The 19,238-nt window shown below is 45.1% G+C and overlaps 1 protein-coding gene across 28 annotated transcripts in view; it reads left to right on the top strand.

Annotated features, from left to right (window-relative positions):
* OBSCN (obscurin, cytoskeletal calmodulin and titin-interacting RhoGEF) overlaps nucleotides 1-19,238 on the top strand; it is a 622,289-nt gene that overhangs the window by 216,202 nt on the left and 386,849 nt on the right. For all 28 annotated transcript variants that reach the window (XM_040431714.1, XM_040431713.1, XM_040431717.1 and 25 more), the window contains 4 exons: nucleotides 161-427; nucleotides 6,009-6,275; nucleotides 17,135-17,395; nucleotides 17,966-18,238. In XM_040431714.1, coding sequence (XP_040287648.1) covers nucleotides 161-427; nucleotides 6,009-6,275; nucleotides 17,135-17,395; nucleotides 17,966-18,238 — 1,068 coding nt within the window. The remainder of the gene's footprint in view (nucleotides 1-160; nucleotides 428-6,008; nucleotides 6,276-17,134; nucleotides 17,396-17,965; nucleotides 18,239-19,238) is intronic.

Here is a 19,238-nt window from a genome sequence, read left to right as displayed (position 1 = left end):
ATGAGATACGATATAGGATTGTGCGTACAGGGTCCCCTCGTAGAGGTTCGCCACCTCTGGACAACTCCGTTTTCATATATGCATGCTTTACCTGTTCTGATTTCTGACCTACACTCTGCACATACTGACATCTTCTGTGGATTCTCTTTCATTTCCTCAGCTTTACCTGTGCTCTTCACCCGGCCCCTCCAGAACGTTGACGCCCAGGAGGAGCACACAGTCACCCTGCAATGTCAGGTATCCAAGGCCGGGGCTGCAGTAGAATGGAGGAGAGCAGGGTTAGGATTACAAGCAGGGAGCAAGTATGAAATGCAGCAGAAAGGAAATGTGAGGGAGCTGCTGATCCACCACCTGAGGCTGGAGGACACTGGAGAATACACCTGTGATTCCGGAGACCAGGAGACCAAGGCCTATCTGACAGTCACAGGTAAGTGTCACCTGAGGGAAGCCCTGCACATATTATACCTGCTGTTCATGTTCTTATCTCAGGCCAAAGATCTCAGACAAAACGTTGAAATTCAAATGTCCATGAACTGTCTGTTAGAGATATTTTTGCCAGAATAGCAGAGCCCACCACAGTAAGCGGGCGATATAATGTGGGCGCTAATGATGTGTGCCACACACAATATGTAATTATTGACTGAATACATAGAGTTCAACTGTTTCCGCTATAAAACAGAACCGCTTCATCTCGTCAGCTGACCCATCTTACAATATAGTGTCTCTTCCTAATGTATCTGTCTTCTTTCTTGACATCATTGTAGTCAGCTGCTACAAGATAAGCAGCTTCTTATATATAGATATATAAAGCATGCTGGTATAACCTGGGCATCTCCTGTATATAATTATATATGTACAGCTGGTATAAGTTATACATCTTCTTGTATATAGTGATATGGACCATGCTGGTATAACCTGGGTATCTCCTGTATATAATTATATATGTACAGCTGGTATAACCTGGGCCTCTCCTGTATATAATTATATATGTACAGCTGGTATAACCTGGGCATCTCCTGTATATAGTTATATATGTACAGCTGGTATAACCTGGGTATCTCCTGTATATAATTATATATGTACAGCTGGTATAACCTGGGTATCTCCTGTATATAATTATATATGTACAGCTGGTATAAGTTATACATCTTCTTGTATATAGTGATATGGACCATGCTGGTATAACCTGGGCATCTAATGTATATAATTATATATGTACAGCTGGTATACGTTATACATCTTCTTGTATATAGTGATATGGAGCATGCTGGTATAACCTGGGCATCTCCTGTATATAATTATATATGTACAGCTGGTATAACCTGGGCATCTCCTGTATATAATTATATATGTACAGCTGGTATAACCTGGGCATCTCCTGTATATAATTATATATGTACAGCTGGTATAAGTTATACATCTTCTTGTATATAGTGATATGGACCATGCTGGTATAACCTGGGTATCTCCTGTATATAATTATATATGTACAGCTGGTATAAGTTATACATCTTCTTGTATATAGTGATATGGACCATGCTGGTATAACCTGGGTATCTCCTGTATATAATTATATATGTACAGCTGGTATAAGTTATACATCTTCTTGTATATAGTGATATGGACCATGCTGGTATAACCTGGGCATCTCCTGTATATAATTATATATGTACAGCTGGTATAACCTGGGCCTCTCCTGTATATAATTATATATGTACAGCTGGTATAACCTGGGTATCTCCTGTATATAATTATATATGTACAGCTGGTATAACCTGGGTATCTCCTGTATATAATTATATATGTACAGCTGGTATAAGTTATACATCTTCTTGTATATAGTGATATGGACCATGCTGGTATAACCTGGGCATCTAATGTATATAATTATATATGTACAGCTGGTATACGTTATACATCTTCTTGTATATAGTGATATGGAGCATGCTGGTATAACCTGGGCATCTCCTGTATATAATTATATATGTACAGCTGGTATAACCTGGGCATCTCCTGTATATAATTATATATGTACAGCTGGTATAACCTGGGCATCTCCTGTATATAATTATATATGTACAGCTGGTATAACCTGGGCATCTCCTGTATATAATTATATATGTACAGCTGGTATAACCTGGGTATCTCCTGTATATAATTATATATGTACAGCTGGTATAACCTGGGTATCTCCTGTATATAATTATATATGTACAGCTGGTATACGTTATACATCTTCTTGTATATAGTGATATGGAGCATGCTGGTATAACCTGGGCATCTCCTGTATATAATTATATATGTACAGCTGGTATAACCTGGGCATCTCCTGTATATAATTATATATGTACAGCTGGTATAACCTGGGCATCTCCTGTATATAGTGATATGGACCATGCTGGTATAACCTGGGCATCTCCTGTATATAATTATATATGTACAGCTGGTATACGTTATACATCTTCTTGTATATAGTGATATGGACCATGCTGGTATAACCTGGGCCTCTCCTGTATATAATTATATATGTACAGCTGGTATAACCTGGGTATCTCCTGTATATAATTATATATGTACAGCTGGTATAAGCTATACATCTTCTTGTATATAATTATATATGTACAGCTGGTATAACCTGGGCCTCTCCTGTATATAATTATATATGTACAGCTGGTATAAGCTATACATCTTCTGTATATAGTGATATGGAGCATGCTGGTATAACCTGGGTATCTCCTGTATATAATTATATATGTACAGCTGGTATAAATTATACATCTTCTGTATATAGTGATATGGAGCATGCTGGTATAACCTGGGCATCTCCTGTATATAATTATATATGTACAGCTGGTATACGTTATACATCTTCTTGTATATAGTGATATGGACCATGCTGGTATAACCTGGGTATCTCCTGTATATAATTATATATGTACAGCTGGTATAACCTGGGCATCTCCTGTATATAATTATATATGTACAGCTGGTATAAGTTATACATCTTCTGTATATAGTGATATGGAGCATGCTGGTATAACCTGGGCATCTCCTGTATATAGTTATATATGTACAGCTGGTATAACCTGGGTATCTCCTGTATATAATTATATATGTACAGCTGGTATAACCTGGGCATCTCCTGTATATAATGATATATGTACAGCTGGTATAACCTGGGTATCTCCTGTATATAATTATATATGTACAGCTGGTATAAGTTATACATCTTCTTGTATATAGTGATATGGAGCATGCTGGTATAACCCGGGTATCTCCTGTATATAATTATATATGTACAGCTGGTATAAGTTATACATCTTCTTGTATATAGTGATATGGACTATGCTGGTATAACCTGGGCATCTCCTGTATATCATTATATATGTACAGCTGGTATAAGTTATACATCGTCTTGTATATAGTGATATGGACCATGCTGGTATAACCTGGGCATCTCCTGTATATAATTATATATGTACAGCTGGTATAACCTGGGCATCTCCTGTATATAATTATATATGTACAGCTGGTATAACCTGGGCATCTCCTGTATATAATTATATATGTACAGCTGGTATAACCTGGGTATCTCCTGTATATAGTGATATGGACCATGCTGGTATAACCTGAGCATCTCCTCTATATAATGATATATGTACAGCTGGTATAACCTGGGTATCTCCTGTATATAATTATATATGTACAGCTGGTATAAGTTATACATCGTCTTGTATATAGTGATATGGACCATGCTGGTATAAACTGGGCATCTCCTGTATATAATTATATATGTACAGCTGGTATACGTTATACATCTTCTGTATATGGTGATATGGACCATGCTGGTATAACCTGAGCATCTCCTGTATATAATTATATATGTGCAGCTGGTATAACCTGAGCATCTCCTGTATATAATTATATATGTGCAGCTGGTATAACCTGGGCATCTCCTGTATATAATTATATATGTACAGCTGGTATACGTTATACATCTTCTTGTATATAGTGATATGGACCATGCTGGTATAACCTGGGTATCTCCTGTATATAATTATATATGTACAGCTGGTATAAGCTATACATCTCCCTGTATATAGTGATATGGAAAATGCTGATATATCCTGAGCATCTCCTGTATATAATTATATATGTGCAGCTGGTATAACCTGGGCATCTCCTGTATATAATTATATATGTACAGCTGGTATACGTTATACATCTTCTGTATATGGTGATATGGACCATGCTGGTATAACCTGGGCCTCTCCTGTATATAATTATATATGTACAGCTGGTATAACCTGAGCATCTCCTGTATATAATTATATATGTGCAGCTGGTATAACCTGGGCATCTCCTGTATATAATTATATATGTACAGCTGGTATAACCTGAGCATCTCCTCTATATAATGATATATGTACAGCTGGTATAACCTGGGTATCTCCTGTATATAATTATATATGTACAGCTGGTATAACCTGGGTATCTCCTGTATATAATTATATATGTACAGCTGGTATAAGTTATACATCTTCTTGTATATAGTGATATGGACCATGCTGGTATAACCTGGGCATCTCCTGTATATAATTATATATGTACAGCTGGTATAAGTTATACATCTTCTTGTATATAGTGATATGGAGCATGCTGGTATAACCTGGGCATCTCCTGTATATAATTATATATGTACAGCTGGTATACGTTATACATCTTCTTGTATATAGTGATATGGACCATGCTGGTATAACCTGGGCATCTCCTGTATATAATTATATATGTACAGCTGGTATAACCTGGGTATCTCCTGTATATAATTATATATGTACAGCTGGTATAACCTGGATATCTCCTGTATATAATTATATATGTGCAGCTGGTTTAAGTTATACGTCTTCTTGTATATAGTGATATGGACCATGCTGGTATAACCTGGGCATCTCCTGTATATAATTATATATGTACAGCTGGTATAAGCTATACATGTTCTTGTATATAGTAATATGGACCATGCTGGTATAACCTGGGAATCTCCTGTATATAATTATATATGTACAGCTGGTATAACCTGGGTATCTCCTGTATATAATTATATATGTACAGCTGGTATAAGTTATACATCTTCTTGTATATAGTAATATGGAGCATGTTGGTATAACCTGGGTATCTCCTGTATATAATTATATATGTACAGCTGGTATAAGCTATACATCTTCTTGTATATAGTGATATGGACCATGCTGGTATAACCTGGGCCTCTCCTGTATATAATTATATATGTGCAGCTGGTATAACCTGGGCATCTCCTGTATATAATTATATATGTACAGCTGGTATAACCTGGGCATCTCCTGTATATAATTATATATGTACAGCTGGTATAACCTGGGCATCTCCTGTATATAATTATATATGTACAGCTGGTATAAGTTATATATCTTCTTGTATATAGTGATATGGAGCATGCTGGTATAACCTGGGCATCTCCTGTATATAATTATATATGTACAGCTGGTATACGTTATACATCTTCTTGTATATAGTGATATGGAGCATGCTGGTATAACCTGGGCATCTCCTGTATATAATTATATATGTACAGCTGGTATAACCTGGGCATCTCCTGTATATAATTATATATGTACAGCTGGTATAACCTGGGCATCTCTTGTATATAGTGATATGGAGCATGCTGGTATAACCTGGGTATCCCCTGTATATTATTATATATGTACAGCTGGTATAACCTGGGTATCTCCTGTATATAATTATATATGTACAGCTGGTATAAGTTATACATCTTCTGTATATGGCGATATGGACCATGCTGGTATAACCTGGGCATCTCCTGTATATAATTATATATGTACAGCTGGTATAAGTTATACATCTTCTGTATATGGCGATATGGACCATGCTGGTATAACCTGGGCATCTCCTGTATATAATTATATATGTGCAGCTGGTATAATAGTCCATGTATATCGCTCTCGTTGCAGCCCTCCCCGTTGTGTTTGTGAAGCCTCTGAAGAACACTGTGGTAGAAGATGGGGTGACCGTGACCCTGCGCTGTGAGACCTCTAAGGCCAATGTGCCAGTGGAATGGAGGAAGGGAACGGTGGGAATCTTCCCTTGCGCCAAATATGAAATGAAACAAGAAGGAGCAGTGTCTGAGTTGGTCATCTATGATGCTGAAGCTGAAGATGCTGCAGAGTACACGTGTGACACCGGAGACCAGCAGACCTCATGCACTGTCAAAGTGAATGGTGAGTGAGATCTCTTGATTCCTGGATTGTCCTCTGTCCTTCCAGTCAGTTTCCAGTTGGCGGCTACAGTGTGCTCGTGATTCCGCCAGAGTCCTGTGTAATCATGCGGTTTTTCTGCAGATTGTCTCAAATGTCATCTTTGTTATAATTTACTTAATTCTTCTTCTTCGTCTTCACACATGGGGATTCATCCACCTGCCACGTGTTCTCAGGCGGTTCTTGAGCTCTGCCCATGAAGTAGCTGAAGCTCTGGCTGAATGAGCTCGAGATTCGGGAGAGTTTTTCTTTCTCTTTTATATCTAATGCCAATTGTGTCTTTTATCTTCATACCTACGGGGGGATTGGAGACTTTTGCCCTTTCTAAGGGCATTATGAGACAAAAACATGATTATACTTCTAAATACTCTTAGTCCAGGATCCTGACTGTGGAGCATCCGCCTTCACTCGGTCAGCATTTGGTCAGTAATCCATGAGTATTGCTAAGGCCAAAAAAAAACTGAATTGGATCCAAAACAGAGATGACACGTGAATGGAATATTTCCATGTCTTCTGTGTTTTGTACCCACTCCTGCTTTTGGCTTCCAAATCATGAGCATATCCTGATGCAAAATAGGGATGATGTGATAAAGGCTTCACGGATCCTCCAAAGACAGGATCCGTTGTGTTTATCATTTTTCTATCCTTCTGACAGATCAGAAGAAGCGAAAAATAAATGGTGATGTCAACAAGGCCAAACAGAGACAATAGTGGCTCCGTCATAGAGTGGGGAGAGTGGCAACAGCATAAGGAGTCAACACAGTGGTCCAGTTATATTATGGGGAGGGTGGCAACCGCATGAGGAGTCAACATAGTGGTCAGTCACAGAGTGGTGAGGGTAGCAACCGCAAGAGGAGTCAACATAATGGTCAGTCACAGAGTGAAGAGGGTAGCAACCGCAAGAGGAGTCAAAATAATGGTCAGCCACAGAGTGGTGAGGGTGGCAACCGCAAGAGGAGTCAACATAGTGGTCAGTCACAGAGGGGAGAGGGTGGCAACCGCAAGAGGAGTCAACATAGTGGTCAGTCTGTCACCACCAGACATCTGAGAAGCTCTGACAGACGTCCTTTAGAACCTCCTCCTTGAGGTTCCTTTTGTTTTGCTTTCATTTTCTCATCTCGTTAGCCTCTCTCAGCTGTCATGTAGTTGCACTGATTGCATCCCTTTAAATCCCTTCCCATACTGCATCACTTTGCGGTTTATACAACTTCCTGGAGTGTATGCATGCTGGATGCTTCTACTGAGTCTTCTACAGATAAGTTTTGTTCATACATTTGTATTTTCCTGTTTGCTGGATCTCAGGTGACCCTGACTCCCTCCGTATCAAGTGTAGGGAGCCGGTGGTCGTGTCCCCTCACTATTATAGGGTGTTCAGGTGGTACAAGGATATGCGATCTTCTACCATTGAGAATTTTGCATAGGCTGAGCAGTTAGGGAGAGAGTCAGGTCTGTTGCAGGGCTATCCCTTTTGTTCCTTAGTTTTGGATCCAGTCAGTCGGATCTTCCTTTTGTGTCTTCTTGTTTGCTGTACACCTTCCGTGACATTATAAACCGCCAAAACCGTCTCAAGCATGGATCCGGTTTCACTTTTGACTGAACGCATGCAAGGTCTTTCGCTGGAGGTAGCAGATCTCCGTAAAACTGTATCTCAGTTTCAGGTGACCGGTTCAGCTTGCGATCATGGAGTTTGTTCTGAGCCTAAGATCTCGCTCCCGGATACGTTCTCCGGGGGTAGTGAGAATTTTGTTCGTTTTAGAGAGGCTTGCAAACTCCATTTTCGCCTACTTCCCCATTCCTATGGTGATAAGGAGCGGAGGGTGGGGATCATCATCTCGCTGCTCAGGGATAACGCTCGGTCTTGGGCCTTTTCGCTGCCGGTGGGGGTACGGCCCCTCCGATCGGTGGATGATTTTTTTTTTAGCCCTGGGTCAGATATATGATGACCCGGATCATATTGCTCTGGCTGAGTCTAGACTACGTCTGTTATGCCAGGGTAAACAATCCGCAGAGATATACTGCTCAGAATTTCGGAGATGGGCAGCTGATACTGGTTGGAATGATGCTGCACTCCGAAGTCAATTTTGCCATGGTCTTTCAGATGGATTGAAAGATGCATTTGCCTTTCATGAGAGACCTACCTCCTTGGATTCTGCTATGTCTCGGGCTGTTCGTATTGACAGGCGTCTTAGAGAGAGAGGAGAAATCTCTCCTTCCTGTCATACTCACTCCAAGGACAGTGCAGCGGTCTCATTCAGTGCGCAGGAGTCTCAGTCGCTCTCAATCCCCTCTGAGCAGGAGCCCATGCAGCTGGGTTTGCTTGCCTCTAACAACAGAGGATTCAGCTCTCAGAGGAGGGTTTGTTTCTGTTGTGGGGGTATAAATCATTTGGCTAATGTTTGTCCCTCTAGGAGATTCAGGCAGTTTTTTGAGAGTAATAAAGAAACAAAAAGAAAAAAATCCTCTAAAAACGTTCCATCTGTTACTATTGGCAAGGTTGATGCGGAAATTGAAGGTTTTCCGTTTGCTTGTAGTTCCCGTTTTGTCCTACCTGCCAGGGTGGCGCTAGACAGCAAGAACATTGTTTGTGAGATTTTTGTGGATAGTGGAGCAGCTGTCAATCTCATTGATAATCAATTTGCTATTAACTCATGGTTTCCAGGTATGCACTTTGGGAAAGGATATTCCTGTTTTTGCTATTGATTCCGTTCCACTTTCTCAGAAATCGTTAAAGGGCATAGTTCACAATATCCGTTTGACTGTGGGTGATGCTCATGTTGAGGATATGTCATGTTTCGTCCTAAGCGGGTTACCTACTCCTCTAGTGTTGGGGCTACCCTGGCTCACTAAACATAACCCCACCATTGATTGGCAAGCGAGGCAAATAAATGGTTGGAGTGAGTTTTGCAGAGAGAATTGCCTCATGACATCTGTTTCAGAGGTTTCTACTAAGACTGTGCCATCTGTTCTCTCTGAATTTTCGGATGTGTTTTCCGAGAGTGGTGTCCAGGAGCTGCCCCCTCACAGGGAGTATGATTGCCCTATTAATCTCATCCCAGGCGCCAAGCTGCCAAAATTTTGTTTATACAATCTCTCCCAACCTGAGAGGGTCGCTATGCGGGCTTATATCTCTGAGAGCCTGAGAAAGGGACACATCCGACCCTCGAAGTCACCTGTTGCCGCTGGGTTTTTCTTTGTTAAGAAAAAAGATGGTTCTTTAAGACCTTGTCTGGATTTCAGGGAGCTGAACCGTATCACGATTCGTGACCCTTATCCGCTTCCTCTGATCCCGGACCTGTTTAACCAGATTGTGGGGGCTAAAGTTTTTTCCAAATTGGATCTAAGAGGGGCATACAACCTGGTCAGGGTCAGAGAAGGGGACGAATGGAAGACAGCCTTCAATACCCCTGAGGGCCATTTTGAGAATTTGGTTATGCCTTTTGGTTTTATGAATGCTTCGGCCGTCTTTCAGCATTTTGTGAACAGCATTTTTTATCTTTTAATGGGGAAATTTGTATTAGTGTATCTGGATGACATTTTGCTTTTTTCTCCTGATTTCAAAACTCATAAGGAACACTTACGTCAGGTCTTGCTCATCCTGCGGGAGAATAAATTGTACGTTAAACTGGAAAAATGTGTGTTTGCGGTTCCAGAAATTCAATTTCTGGGGTTTCTTCTCTCCGCTTCTGGTTTTCGCATGTATCCTGAGAAGGTCCGCGCTGTGCTTGAGTGGGAGCTTCCTGAGAATCAGAAGGCTCTGATGCATTTTCTGGGTTTTGCCAATTATTACAGGAAGTTTATTTTGAATTATTCCTCTGTTGTTAAACCACTCACTGATATGACCAGAAAGGGGGTAGATTTTTCCTCCTGGTCGGTAGAGGCGCGTAAGGCCTTTTCTAATATCAAGGAGAGTTTTGCTTCCGCTCCCATCTTGGTACAACCTGATATTTCTCTACCCTGCATAGTTGAGGTTGATGCTTCTGAGGTGGGTGTGGGTGCGGTCTTATCTTAGGGTCCCTCTTCTGCCAAATGGCGACCGTGTGCCCTTTTCTCGAAGAAACTCTCCTCCGCAGAGAGAAATTACGATGTGGGAGATAGGGAGTTGTTGGCCATCAAGTTAGCTTTTTAGGAATGGCGCCATTGGCTAGAGGGAGCCAGACACCCTATTACCGTGTTTACTGACCATAAGAATCTGGCCTACTTGGAGTCAGCCAAGCGTCTGAACCCGAGACAGGCCAGATGGTCTTTGTTCTTTTCAAGGTTTAATTTTGTTGTCACCTTCCGCCCTGGGGTTAAGAATGTGAAGGCGGATGCCCTGTCACGTTGTTTTCCGTGATGGGAATTTTGAAGACCCGGGTCCCATTTTGGCTGAAGGTGTGGTGGTCTCTGCTCTTTATCCTGAATTGGAGGCAGAGGTTCAGGTAGCCCAGTCAGAGGCTCCTGATCTTTGTCCTCCTGGGAGGTTGTTTGTGCCTCTCGCTTTAAGACACAAGATTTTTAAGGAGCACCACGATACTGTCCTTGCTGGGCACCCAGGGGCAAGAGCCACAGTGGATCTCATCGCTCGGAGATTCTGGTGGCCGGCGCTTCGTAAGTCGGTTGAGGGTTTTGTGGCAGCCTGCGAGACCTGCGCTCGTGCCAAAGTCCCTCATTCACGGCCATCAGGTCCTCTTCTTCCGTTACCAATTCCTTCCCGTCCTTGGACACATCTCTCCATGGACTTCATTACGGACCTGCCTCGTTCCTCGGGGAAGACTGTGATTCTGGTGGTGGTGGACCGTTTTAGCAAAATGGTGCATTTCATTCCTTTTCCTGGCTTGCCCAATGCTAAGACGCTGGCGCAGGCATTTATTGATCACATTGTCAAATTGCATGGTATTCCTTCAGACATTGTCTCTGATAAGGGCACACAGTTTGTTTCCAGATTCTGGAAGGCTTTCTGTTCTCGCTTGGGGGTTCGGTTGTCATTCTCTTCTGCTTTCCACCCGCAGTCGAATGGTCAGACAGAGCGCGTCAATCAGAATCTGGAGACATATCTGCGCTGTTTTGTGGCGGAGAATCAGGAGGATTGGTGTTCTTTTTTGTCCCTTGCTGAGTTTTCTTTAAATAACCGTCGTCAGGAGTCCTCTGATAAGTCACCATTTTTTGGTGCATATGGGTTTCATCCGCAGTTTGGGACATTCTCTGGAGAGGGGTCTTCTGGTTTACCTGATGAGGACAGATTCTCCTCATCTTTGTCATCGATTTGGCAAAAGATTCAGGATAATCTAAAGAGCATGAGTGAGAGATATAAGCGTGTGGCGGATAAGAGATGTTTGCCTGGTCCGGACCTGAATGTTGGTGATCTGATGTGGTTGTCTACTAAGAATATCAAATTGAAGGTTCCCTCCTGGAAGTTGGGTCCTAAGTTTATTGGGCCTTACAAAATCTTGATCTTCCTCAGACTTGGAAGATCCATAATGTTTTTCATAAGTCCTTATTAAAACCTTATGTCCAACCCATTGTACCCTCGTCTTTGCCTCCTCCTCCGATTGTGGTTGATGGTAATCTTGAATTTCAGGTCTCTAGGTGTAACGGACCGTTTCAGCAGACAAGGGGTTAAAATCCGTTTAGGCGATAAGCCCCTTTCTGAGAGACAGGCACAGCTACTGCAGGACACCAAACCCCCGAACTGGATACAAAGTAGCACTCCAAACTGGAACCTCACGAATAGCTGCTAGCAGACGAACAGGAATCAGCTTACACTCCTGGCAATCAGTCCCTAACAGCATACAGCGGATCCCCCCAATAACGAGACAAGGCTCCGTGTTGAGGGTCAAGCAGTGGTCTGACTGTACTTCACGTACAGCCTCTTTTATTCATAAACCACAAACATAGTACTGCCCACAGGGGTTTGAAATACAACCAATCAGTAATTTACAACACATACAATGTAACTACAGCAACCAATCATTCACGCCCCCAGAGGACCAGAATGAAGACTGTGACATAGGACAAATACAACATATCCCCACAATGCATCATGGTCTCCTCCTCTCTGTCCCGGAGACAACCTGAGGAGCAATCCAATTATCTCTGAGGACAAAGGGAGATCGCCAATACACATGTGAGGACAACAGAACAGACATCACCATTTAAACACACAATGGGACAATGGCACAATAGAAACACACCCAGCATTTTCCTCCCAAGCTGACAAGTTACACTTATTATAAATTGTTACAATTGTTACAATTTAGAGTTTACATTGGCCATACATATAACTTACATCAATTTAAACAGTATAACTTGGGGACAAACCTATCCAAAATTCACTTGAATCGGTTCAGGGGTTTAAAAGTTAGTATATGGCCCATAATCCTGGGGCAAGAGGCCAGCAGCCAGTCCTCTCCAAAACCCAGTGGCGAGGTCGGTTTCGCCACACTAGGATTGTGGATTCTCGTGTTGTCCGCGGTTCTCTCCAGTACCTCGTTCATTGGGAGGGTTATGGTCCTGAGGAGAGGATGTGGGTCCCAGTGACGGACATTAAGGCCACTCGTCTTATCAGGGCTTTCCATAGGTCCCATCCTGAGAAGATGGGCTCTGAGTGTCCGGAGTCCACTCGTAGAAGGAGGGGTACTGTCACCACCAGACATCTGAGAAGCTCTGACAGACGTCCTTCAGAACCTCCTCCTTGAGGTTCCTTTTGTTTTGCTTTCATTGTCTCATCTCGTTAGCCTCTCTCAGCTGTCATCTAGTTGCACTGATTGCATCCCTTTAAATCCCTTCCCATACTGCATCACTTTGCGGTTTATACAACTTCCTGGAGTGTATGCATGCTGGATGCTTCTACTGAGTCTTCTACAGATAAGTTTTGTTCATACATTTGTATTTTCCTGTTTGCTGGATCTCAGGTGACCCTGACTCCCTCCGTATGAAGTGTAGGCACCGGTGGTCGTGTCCCCTCACTATTATAGGGTGTTCAGGTGTTATACAGTCTAGGTACGAGGATATGCGATCTTCTACCATTGAGAATTTTGCATAGGCTGAGCAGTTAGGGAGAGAGACAGGTCTGTTGCAGGGCTCCCCCTTTTGTTCCTTAGTTTTGGATCCAGTCAGTCGGATCTTCCTTTTGTGTCTTCTTGTTTGCTGTACACCTTCCGTGACACAGTCACAGAGGGGAGAGGGTGGCAACCGCAAGAGGAGTCAACATAGTGGTCAGTCACAGAGTGGAGAGGGTGGCAACCGCAAGAGGAGTCAACATAATGGTCAGTCACAGAGTGGTGAGGGTGGCAAATGCAAGAGGAGTCAACATAATGGTCAGTCACAGAGTGGAGAGGGTGGCAACCGCAAGAGGAGTCAACATAATGGTCAGTCACAGAGTGGAGAGGGTGGCAACCGCAAGAGGATTCAACATAATGGTCAGTCACAGAGTGGAGAGGGTGGCAACCGCAAGAGGAGTCAACATAATGGTCAGTCACAGAGTGGTGAGGGTGACAACCGCAAGAGGAGTCAACATAATGGTCAGCCACAGAGTGGTGAAGGTGGCAACCGCAAGAGGAGTCAACATAATGGTCAGCCACAGAGTGGTGAGGGTGGCAAATCCCCTGGACAGAGAATCGCCCCCAGCAATGATGGCGTCAGCACCAGGCAAACCTGGGCCCACTGCTTCTGGGGTGGCCCACTCAGGTCAGGCAGAACATTGGGGAATCCCGCAGTCTTACTGAAGAGTCCGGACTCCAATTCTCCGCTTAGGAGTTCCTGCTCTGACTCCATATATGGCCATATCCATATATGGAATCAGTGCTATGAATATAAAAAGAGTATCCCAAAGCATTGTCAGTATGAGTGGGGACACCCTGTGTATTTAAAGGGGTATTCCCATCTCAGACAATTGGGAGTATCGCTAGGATATGCCCCCATTGTCTGATAGGTGTGGGTCCCACAATGAGAACGAAGCAAGGAAATGAAGGAGGGCGAGGAAAGTGAAGGTTGTGAAATTGGTAGTGGTGATGTATGTTAGATTGTGTTGATAGGTTTCCTTTCCATTCAGGTATTATATCCACTGTATTTGTATTAGTTGGTATCATATATGGAAAGTAAGTAAATACTTAAGTTAGCTACAATGTAGCTGGTTTACCGTACTGCCGTCAGCCTGATGACGCTCCCCTCTTTCGGCTCCATTATATGTCCAATGTGTTTTTCGAAGAACTCCAGAGGCATAAGGGTACACTCCAACCCTGTATCAACTAGGCATCATGCCTTCTTGCCTTCCAACTGGGCTTCCATAACGGGGCTGCTGGCATACAGGTCGTGCTCCTCACGCATAGGGCTTAGCTTCTGGTGTACCGCCCTAGGACGCCCAGCTACTGTGGCGGCCAGAAGTTTAACGTCGTCTCGGACTTCATCTGTTCTGGGCATTCTCTGGCGATATGGCCGTACTGTCGTCAAGCCCAGCAGAGGGGCCCTGTTTTGACGAGCCCCCACACCTAAGTTATCCTGGGTGGAGTGGCGCGGGGTGCTGGGGTCATTTCTGGAGGCCGAGGTGATCCTGCCTTTATCTGGGACACTTCCAGCCGAAGTTATCTCAATTCTGTCCGCAGGGCCTGGACCACGTCCTTTAAGGACTTTGAGTCTTTAGACCCCGACCTGTCCCCTGTAGCATGGGTGCTGCTCACTACTCTTGCCGCCACAGGCATGTGCTCTTCCTCTCTCTCCACGGCGGCTAGGTAGACACTGCAGAATGTCATGTCGGCCATCGGCCGGGTCATCTCTTGCAATTTGTCCTGTAAGTTACTTGTTGGAGAGCCTTACTATGAACTGGTCTCTCAGTAGCCGGTCCACCTCCCGGAAGGCTCCCATGGCCTATGGGTCTTGCCGCTGTATTTCATTTAGCATCTCCTGTAGGGCATTGGAGTACCGCATCAGGGTCTCACCCTCTCGCTGTGGTCGGTTGAAGAAGTGGCTCCACAACTGCACTACTTTAGCACGCCCCCCTAGGCTTTCTTCAGCAGGGAAAATATTTTCTCTAGGGTGTCTCTCAGATTCGGGCCTTACCATCACTGTCCGTCTGACATCACCCTCTAGAGCCCCCAACGCAACCTCTGCCCGCAGCTCGGGAGTCAGGTTACACATTCTAACTGCACTTCGCACCTTTTCAGTCCAGTCCTGCAATGTCATGTTTTTACCGGCAAATTTTGGCAGATGACGCAATAGCGCCCCCACTGGAATGTACCCTACTGGGGCAGGCATAGTGGGGGCAAGCTGTATCGGTGGTGTTGGGGCTAGTTGGCCTTTCTCGGGCACCCTGAGTTGGGTCCTGGACCGGCGCCGCTGGAAGGTCTCCCGTCCATAACGGTTGCTGTATCCTGCCGACTTCGCCAAGATGTAAGCCGTGTACCGGGGTGGGCTCCCCAGGATACAGCGACGTCACGAACGAGGAAAGCAACCTCACCACCAGTTTTTGCCTAAACAGTAATACATAAACTTGATAATGAGCACGATCACAAATGCTGGTAACACACAATAAATGTACATACACCCAGCCCGAAGGCTGAGACCCTTGTGCTGCACAGCGTGGCACCCTCCGAGGGATGCCGGAGGAAAGTGCTGTAATTTACCTACTGGCGGGCACAACTAAACTGCCACACCTTACCTGCAAGAATCACTGTATGGGTATGTGGTGCAGGCTAGCCTGCAGTGCAGCACAACAGCTTACAATCTTACACAGATCTACAGTATCCCCCTCCCATAACTGGTCCTGTAGCATGTGCCTGAGTATTCCTTCTGAGCAAAACGCCAGCTTGGTTCGAGTTTGTGGGAAGTTTATCAGCTCTCCAATGTGAAATGTCACTTTAAGTTATGGAGTCCTTGCAATGAACAATAGCAACACTTGTGGCCTGACACAAACAAGAGACCCTATCTAACTAACTACAGGCCTGATCTCAGTCATCATCATCTCTAGGGTTCTAGGCGCCAACACCATAATGAGGTGCGTGCACAATCTTACCAACCCTGATCTGCTCTGCATCGGCTGGTGACTGTGAACCGAACAAAAGCTTCTCCAACAAGCGTGTGGTACCGCAGTGATTGTTGCTTTGGTCCTCAGCAAAATTAGAAAACCACACAAAAAGTCTAAATACATGCTTTATTGTTAAATATAGAAAAGAAATACAGCTCCTCAGCTCTCATCAGCGTTCCTGGAAGCAATCCGCCTTCTTCTGGACAGGATCAGGGCCTTGGACACAATAAGCTTCACGGGCAGTAGTTCTGGTCACCGAAGGGTGCTCGCACCTGGATGTCGATGGATCCTCCTCACACACAGCTCCTGGATCCTCTTCCAAGCTCTCCCTAAGATGGCTGCTCTCTCTCTTCCTCTCCAGGCTCTTGCAACTCCACCTCTCATGAATATGGAACAATATGCAGTTTGTAGCTGTGTTTGGGAAACAGCGGCATCTTGTGGCCAAACAGCAGAATGTCAGTCCAGATATTTAACTTAATTTACACAGTGTTCACAAAATGAGAGCTGTTTCCTCATCTCACACAGGGGTTAATACATTCCTGATCATTAATGGGGGGAAGGGGGGTAGTATTGGCAGGTGTATCCGCTGTCCACAGGCCCTGACACAAAGACATAGCTTAGAGGGCTAGGCCTGTCAATGGGACTGGCCTACTGCGAACCGTCAAGATGGCTGCCACATATCTGTGATCTTTTGGAAAGTATACACGTGGTGAACGGAGTAGAAAGTATGTAGATGGGACGTGAGCTTACAGTCTATATGGGCTATAGGCTTTATTTTCGGTCCTATGACCTTGTTTTTTCTGTTTTTTTTTTGTTTTTTTTACAGTCCTCCAGTTTGTGAAGAGTTTGCAGAGTGTTGAGGAAGAGCAGGGGGGCAGCGTTTATCTCCACTGTGAGGTCTCTGCCAAAATGGCCTCTGTGGAATGGTGGAAAGGAAGCGAGAAGCTACAGCCCAACAACAAGTACGAGATGCGGCAAGATGGCACCATGCGGGATTTAATTATCCACAACCTGGAGCTGGAGGATGCTGGAGAATACATGTGTACTGCCCGGAGCAAGAGGACCTCAGCGAGCCTCAGCGTCAGAGGTAAGTCACACAGGGCCACTGCGGGCCCTCAGCACTGAGCAGGGAGGGAAGAGTTAATAAAGAATGTCACATAATAGTGATAGGAGAGGACATCATGGTTTAGTGGGATCCGACCACTGAGACCTCCACCGATCACCAGATAGAAGGGGCCACAGTGCTCCATGTGGCTGTGCCGAGTACTGCAGCTCAGCGTCACTTGAATGGCACAGACACCGTATAGACTAGTGGCTGTCAGACCACATAATCAATCACTGGTGTCCTCTCCTGTGGACGGTCAAACAATGTTTTACCCCCATTATAATATGTTAGTGATGTCATCAGCAGGGGGCGGGGCTGTGACAACCTGTCCAACATGACATACAGACAGGTTGTCAGCAGTAATAGATGAATAGATGTTCCTGTAGTATAAGGTGTGTGCATCTCATGTCTGATCACATATCATTATATCAGTGATGTCATCAGCAGGGGGCGGGGCTGTGACTACCTCTCAGACAGGATATACAGGCAGGTTGTCAGCAGTAATGGATGACTATAAAGTAGTACTACCTCTACCATCTTCTCGTCATCTAGAGTTGGACATCACCATTGTTCGTGGTCTGACGGACCTGTCTGTGTTTGTTGGTGAAGACGCCGTGTTCAAGTGTGAGGTCTCCCACGAGAAGGCCCGGGATGTGGAGTGGAAGCTGCAGGGGATCCTTCTGGAGAACAACCAGATGAACAAGATCTCAGTGGAGAAAGAGAAATCCCATGTGCTGAAGCTGAGCGGTGTCACCCAGGATGACTCGGGGAGCATCACCTTCAGGATGGGCCCATACGTGTCTACAGCGGAGCTGACTGTGAAGGGTAAGGCGGCCATGAGCAGAGTGTAGGGAGCGTCACCTTCAGGGTGGGCCCATACGTGTCTACAGCGGAGCTGACTGTGAAGGGTAAGGCGGCCATGAGCAGAGTGTAGGGAGCGTCACCTTCAGGGTGGGCCCATACGTGTCTAAAGCGGAGCTGACTGTGAAGGGTAAGGCGGCCATGAGCAGAGTGTAGGGAGCGTCACCTTCAGGGTGGGCCCATACGTGTCTACAGCGGAGCTGACTGTGAAGGGTAAGGCGGCCATGAGCAGAGTGTAGGGAGCGTCACCTTCAGGGTGGGCCCATACGTGTCTACAGCGGAGCTGACTGTGAAGGGTAAGGCGGCCATGAGCAGAGTGTAGGGAGCGTCACCTTCAGGGTGGGCCCATACGTGTCTACAGCGGAGCTGACTGTGAAGGGTAAGGCGGCCATGAGCAGAGTGTAGGGAGCGTCACCTTCAGGGTGGGCCCATACGTGTCTAAAGCGGAGCTGACTGTGAAGGGTAAGGCGGCCATGAGCAGAGTGTAGGGAGCGTCACCTTCAGGGTGGGCCCATACGTGTCTACAGCGGAGCTGACTGTGAAGGGTAAGGCGGCCATGAGCAGAGTGTAGGGAGCGTCACCTTCAGGGTGGGCCCATACGTGTCTACAGCGGAGCTGACTGTGAAGGGTGAGGCGGCCATGAGCAGAGTGTAGGGAGCGTCACCTTCAGGGTGGGCCCATACGTGTCTACAGCGGAGCTGACTGTGAAGGGTAAGACGGCCATGAGCAGAGTGTAGGGAGCGTCACCTTCAGGGTGGGCCCATACGTGTCTACAGCGGAGCTGACTGTGAAGGGTAAGGCGGCCATGAGCATAGTGTAGGGAGCGTCACCTTCAGGGTGGACCCATACGTGTCTACAGCGGAGCTGACTGTGAAGGGTAAGGCGGCCATGAGCAGAGTGTAGGGAGCGTCACCTTCAGGGTGGGCCCATACGTGTCTACAACGGAGCTGACTGTGAAGGGTAA

This window comes from Bufo bufo, chromosome 5 (assembly GCF_905171765.1).
Source record: "Bufo bufo chromosome 5, aBufBuf1.1, whole genome shotgun sequence".
Classification (NCBI taxonomy): Eukaryota; Metazoa; Chordata; class Amphibia; order Anura; family Bufonidae; genus Bufo; species Bufo bufo.
The sequence above is the reverse complement of the archived record's forward strand: the minus strand, read 5'-3'. Positions and strand labels throughout refer to the sequence as shown.